Here is a 6,000-nt window from a genome sequence, read left to right on the forward strand (position 1 = left end):
GTTTGCTCATTTATTTTATTCTTGAGATTACACACATAAGTGAAATCATATGGTATTTGTTTTTCTCTAATTGCCTTATTCCACTGGGTATAATACCTTTTAGGGCCATTCATGCTATTGCAAATGGTAAGATTTCATTTTTTTTTTTTATGTCTGAGTAATATTCCATTATATATGTACCACAGCTTTTTTATCCACTCATCTGTGATGGGCACTTGGATTGCTTCCACACCTTGGCTATTGTAAATAACACTGCGATAAATATAGGGGTGCATATAGTCTTTCAGATTAGTGTTTCTTCAGATAAATCCCTACAGTGGAATTGTTGGGTCATAAGGCAACCCATTTTTAACTTTTTGAGGAACCTCCATACTGTTTTCCATGGTGGCAGCATCTATCTGCATTTCCACCAATAGTGCACAAGGGTTCCCTTTTTTCTGCATCCTCGCCAATACTTGTTGTTTGTTGATTTATTAAAGATAGCCATTTTGACAGGTGTGAGGTAATGTCTCATTGTGGTTTTAATTTGCATTTTTCTAACAATTAGCCATGTTGAGAATCTTTTCATATGTCTATTGGCCATCTGTATGAAAAGGACTTGGTGCTTGACTGGATGTGTTTGGAGGGGGAGGTGAGAGAGAGAGAGACAGGGAGAAGGAGGAAAAGATGGCTTCTAGATTTCTGGCTTGGGCAACAGAATCATTTCGGTGACAAGGAACAAAAAACCCACACTGGGGGCACAGACTGGGACCAGAGTTTAGTTGGAGGGGCTGAGTTTGAGGTGCCTTAGGGACACCTAAATGGTGATGTCCTATAGACATTGCCATCCCTTGAGCTCAGGATGTTGGTCTGGATTGTTTGGGAGATAAAAAAGTATGGGAGCAGGTGACATTGCTCCCACTCCACTCATGGTTACCATGTAGAGAGGGAAAGACAGAGGATCAACCACGGTCATAGCCTTGAAGAACTCCAAGTGACACAGGTGTGCTTTCTAGTAATGTGAGAAGTAAAGGACAGAGAGCCTCTCAACTAACTCCATCTTGTTGACATTTGTGTTCAATCTCTTCTAGCTCCAAAATACACATTTTAAAACTCTCCTTTGATCTATCAATTCTTCGCATATTGCCTATTTCACTGCTTCTCTTCATGTACAAAATTGTTTAAAAAGTTATCTACATCCACGTTCTCCATTTCGTCCCAACATACTCCTCACTCTACTTCATTTAAGATTCTATTCCTACCAGCTTACCTCAACACTTATCCCAAGGTAACCAGTGACCTTCTCTATTTTCAGTCTATAAACTGCCTGATCTCTCAGCAGCCTCTGCACTGCTGCCCTCTCTTCCTTCCAATGTATTTTCTTCCTCTGGCTGTTGTAGCACTATCTCAACTGGATTTTCTCCTATGCCAGTGGCTCTTCCAGTTGTTTTGAATAATAATAATGAGCACAAACATTCACGGAGAGTTGCTAGTATTTTATTTTTCTCTTCAAACTGAGGCTAGGAGTAGTCATGCCATTAGTAAGTGGTTGGGCTTGGATTTGGACACAAGTCTGAGTCCTACATATAAAAACAACCACGCTACATTACCGTGTGTGTGTGTGTGTGTGTGTGTGTGTGTGTGTGTGTGTGTGTGTGTGTGTGTGTGTAGCGCTGGAGAACAGAAGCCGGCGATTAGTGGTTCAAGGAAGAAAGAGTTGTCTTGAGAGAAAGGGAGAGCTAAGGGGCAGCATAGTACTGTGGAATGAGTTTCTTCCTTAGGACCTTAAGGGGCTGCAACTCCCCAAGACTACCACTAGAGGGCAGTATCAATAAGTGCGAAGCTGCCCGAGCACAGCTCTGGATACCCCTGGACAGTACATTCTGAGCGTGAGTGAGAATATCCTTGTCTGTGTGTTTTCTAGTGTGTGCCCACGCTGCCATTCCAGTAGCTCCGGGTCATTCCTCTTCTTCTGTCCAACCTAGGCACTTGCCTTCCCTCTAGTCTCCTGAGCTGGCCTTAGAATGGTAACATAGCACAGCCCCTTTGGGTAGAACTCAGGGCTCAGCTTTCCGGGGGCACCTGAGCAGAGCGTGGCTCCCAGGGAGCCTGGAGTAATTCACTCTTCATTATCCCTCACACTCCCTAGGGTCCCAGAAAAGCTATATATGGGCGGTGGCTTTGGACAGAGATACTGTAGGTGAGTGCGTTAGGCTCAGCTCAGGTAGGGTAGGTGAGGCTTGCCACAGAGACTATAGGATAGGAGGCATTTCTGAGGAAGCCTGACCTTTGCTGAGACAGTCCGGTTGCTTGGAGAGTCTGCCTGCTCCTACTCCTCCCAGGTCACAGAGGCCTGAATTCCAGACCTTGTTCAGGGACCTACCCAAAGAGGAATTTCTTCAAACCACTCTGAGACCTCTTCCTAACTTCAAACTCCCCAGTTCCTGCCTCCCACCCTTCACTGAAGAAACAAGGCAAGCGAAATTAATTTACTCAGGAAAAATATGTGTGGTGGTGGTGGTGGTGATTGGCAATGGAGAAGGAAACTGATGGCTGGAAGGTTAAGCTGGAGCCACACTGCGAACGGCCTTTAATGCGGACCAGGTGATTTCAACTCTATCTTGAAGGCTTTGGGAGTCACCTGTTACTTGCTGACTAGAAGCCTGACATGGCAAGTTTGCTGTGTAGGTGGTAGTGATGTGAAAGCTGGATTGACACAGACTCGGTTTAAAGCCAGGAAGGTGAGATAGGAAGCACTTTTCATAATCAGAGCAGAGTGGATGATATAATGAGGTTGGGAGAGAGGGAAGGTATGTTAAATAATGGAAAAGGCTGTAATAGATTAATTGGAAAACAAAATCACACCTGGAGGTGAAAGAGTGGAGAAATCAAGCTGGGACTAGAAGGGACTAGATGACTTGGGTGACAGAGTGTTACCATTCAGAAAAGGTCCTCTTTGGGCAAGATGGGTATGAGGATAGGCAATCAAGTAGAAGTATGAAGAGGAAGCAGGTTATATGGGTCTGGATCTCAGGACAGAGGCTTAGAGTAGAATGGTCTGTGTAGAGCAGTGGTTCTCAACCTTGGCTGCACATTAGAATCACCTGGGAATCTTTTTAAAATCCTGATTTCTGGGCCTCATCCTCCAGAAATTCTGTTTCTTTGTTATGGGGTGGGGCCACAACATTAGTAACAAAGAAACAGAATTTCCGGAGGATGAGGCCCTGAAATCAGTATTTTAAAGATTCCCAGATGATTCTAACGTGCAGCCAAGGTTGAGAACCACTGGTATAGAGAAAAGAAATTGAGCCTGGGATGTTGTGGGTTCACGAGGGAGGGTAGTGGAGGGAGAAAGGCGTGCCTGTGGACACCAGATTACACCACCAGCCACATGGACTGATGTTCTTTCCATGTTTCAGGTGCATCTGGTTTACATGTTACACCCCTGACAAGCAGAATCTGGGTCTGACTGTTATGTAGGCCTTGAGAAATCCTGATGAAAGAGTCTATTCTTTTTATTTTTGAGTCTGTTCTTTCTTGGGGCTAGAAAAAACTGTTTTTCTTTACGCTCATCTCCCCGAGAACTCCAGATTAGCTTTTCCCAAACTTCTCAGATTAAAAACAAACCAGTTTGGGAGGAGGGCATAATGTGTTTTTTTAAAAAAACATATTTTATTGATTTTTTACAGAGAGGAAGGGAGAGGGATAGAGAGTTAGAAACATCGATGAGAGAGAAACATGGATCAGCTGCCTCCTGCACACCCCCTACTGGGGATGTACCGGCAACCAAGGTACATGCCCTTGACCGGCATCGAACCTGGGACCCTTCAGTCTGCAGGCCGATGCTCTATCCACTGAGCCAAATCGGTCAGGGCTGTTTTGTTTTTTAACTGGATTTCTGGACCCCTCCCCTGGAAATTCTGGAGTAGGACCTGGGGGTAAGTTCTCAGTAACTGCTTCAGATGAATCTATCAGGGAAGTCTGAGAAATGCTGCTCAGGCCTAAATAAAAAGTTGTCTCTTGAAATCTAGTCCCAGACTCAATCCCTGATTCCTGCCCTAAATCAGATCAGAGTAGGTAACTACAGCCTGAAGCTCAAACTCTAAATTCAAACCAACTCTAACCCCACATGCGCTAGAAGAGCTGGGGTTAGTGTAGATGGGAGGTTCTGTGCAAGCCAGTCTACTCTGTTGGGGAAGTGGCCAACAGCAGTGCCCCTGGTCAGCTCTGGAAATGAAGAGCTGTTGAATATGCTTTCCGAGTGCGTCATCACACACTGGATTAATGGGACCTCCAGGGAGGGATGCACAAGGAGGATTAGAGTTGAGGGAAGATGGAGTTCAGAATTAGTGTACTAGAAATACTCAGTCTTTCTCTTTGTTACTTCAGTACTTCAGTGCCCTGCCCTTACGTCCCTTCTCTCTGCTGAGCCACTAACTGAAAATGTTTCTTTTTCACTTTCATAGTTGTTGGACTTGGATGCAAAAGCCTCAGCTCTTAGGTCCTGTCATGGCTACTCCAAATGGAACTGTGGTCCACCCAGCATACTTCCTGCTGGTGGGCATCCCTGGCCTGGGACCTAACACGCACTTTTGGCTGGCTTTCCCACTGTGCTTTATGTATGCTTTGGCCACCCTGGGCAACCTGGCCATTGTCTTCATCATCCGCGTAGAAAGGCGCCTGCATGAGCCCATGTACCTCTTCCTGGCCATGCTTTCCACCATTGACCTAGTCCTCTCCTCTGTCACCATGCCCAAGATGGCCAGCCTCTTCCTGACAGGCATCCAGGAGATTGAATTCAATGTTTGTCTGGCCCAGATGTTCCTTATCCATGCTCTGTCAGCCATGGAGTCAGCTGTTCTGCTGGCTATGGCTTTTGATCGCTTTGTAGCCATCTGCCACCCACTGCGCCATGCTTCCGTGCTCACAGGGCCTACTGTCGCCAAGACTGGACTAGCTGCCCTGACCAGGGGGTTTGCATTCTTCTTCCCACTGCCCTTCATCCTGAAGCGGTTGTCATACTGCCGAGCACATACTGTCACACACTCCTTCTGTTTGCACCAAGATATTATGAAGCTGTCCTGTACTGACACCACGGTCAATGTAGTGTATGGACTCTTCATCATCCTCTCAGTCATGGGTGTGGATTCCCTCCTCATTGGCTTCTCCTATATCCTCATCCTGAGGGCTGTGCTGGAGCTGTCTTCTCGGGGGGCTGCACTCAAGGCTTTCAACACCTGCATCTCCCATCTCTGTGCTGTGTTGGTCTTCTACGTACCCCTCATTGGGCTCTCAGTGGTGCATAGGCTGGGTGGCCCTACCTCCCTGCTCCATGTGATGATGGCTAATATCTATCTTCTACTACCACCTGTGGTCAACCCCATTGTCTATGGAGCCAAGACCAAGGAGATCCGTTCACGGGTCCTCCACATGTTCTCACAGGGTGGCAGGTGAGCAGGTTAACCTTCCCAGTATCCTATATTCCTACCAAATATGGGAGGACAAGGGTCCTGTTCACGGTCTTGGTGATTGGATCATCCATCCCATTGGGCTGTCATTTAGTTATCTAAATGGATCTTGAATTCTGTTTCTAGGAATGTGTCAATGAGAATTTATGACTCAATCTGAATCAGCCATCCTGGAGAATGGTTACCCTAGTGCAGGGGTGGGCAACCCCTGACACATGTGCCAAACGTGGCATACCAATAACTTTTGTTGGCACGTGAAACCCTCTCTTATAATCTTCCATTTACAATTTTTTTCTTAATATCGACTTTTTTATTTTTCAGATAAATTCAGTGTAGATGCATCTTAGATAAATAAATAATTTTACATAACATGTATACATTAAAAAATAAATGTATTTTTTATCATCATATACTGTGTTTTTGTCGCTTGAATGAATTTTATTATTTCTTCAAGTTTCTTCACATACATACACCTTAAGAGAAATCAAGTAGGCATAACATGTTCTCAGAAAATTAGGATTGGCATGCAGAGGAATTTTGAGTCAGAGATTTT

General features: G+C 45.3%; 1 protein-coding gene across 1 annotated transcript; it reads left to right on the plus strand.

The window, feature by feature from the left end:
- The first annotated feature begins 4,458 nt into the window (after window positions 1-4,458).
- LOC132242092 (olfactory receptor 51D1) lies at window positions 4,459-5,433 on the plus strand. Its single transcript, XM_059711008.1, has one exon. It carries the CDS (start codon window positions 4,459-4,461, stop codon window positions 5,431-5,433), a length of 975 nt encoding a protein of 324 aa, XP_059566991.1.
- The last annotated feature ends 567 nt before the right edge of the window (window positions 5,434-6,000 follow it).

Source organism: Myotis daubentonii, chromosome 9 (assembly GCF_963259705.1).
Source record: "Myotis daubentonii chromosome 9, mMyoDau2.1, whole genome shotgun sequence".
In the NCBI taxonomy this organism is placed as follows: domain Eukaryota; kingdom Metazoa; phylum Chordata; class Mammalia; order Chiroptera; family Vespertilionidae; genus Myotis; species Myotis daubentonii.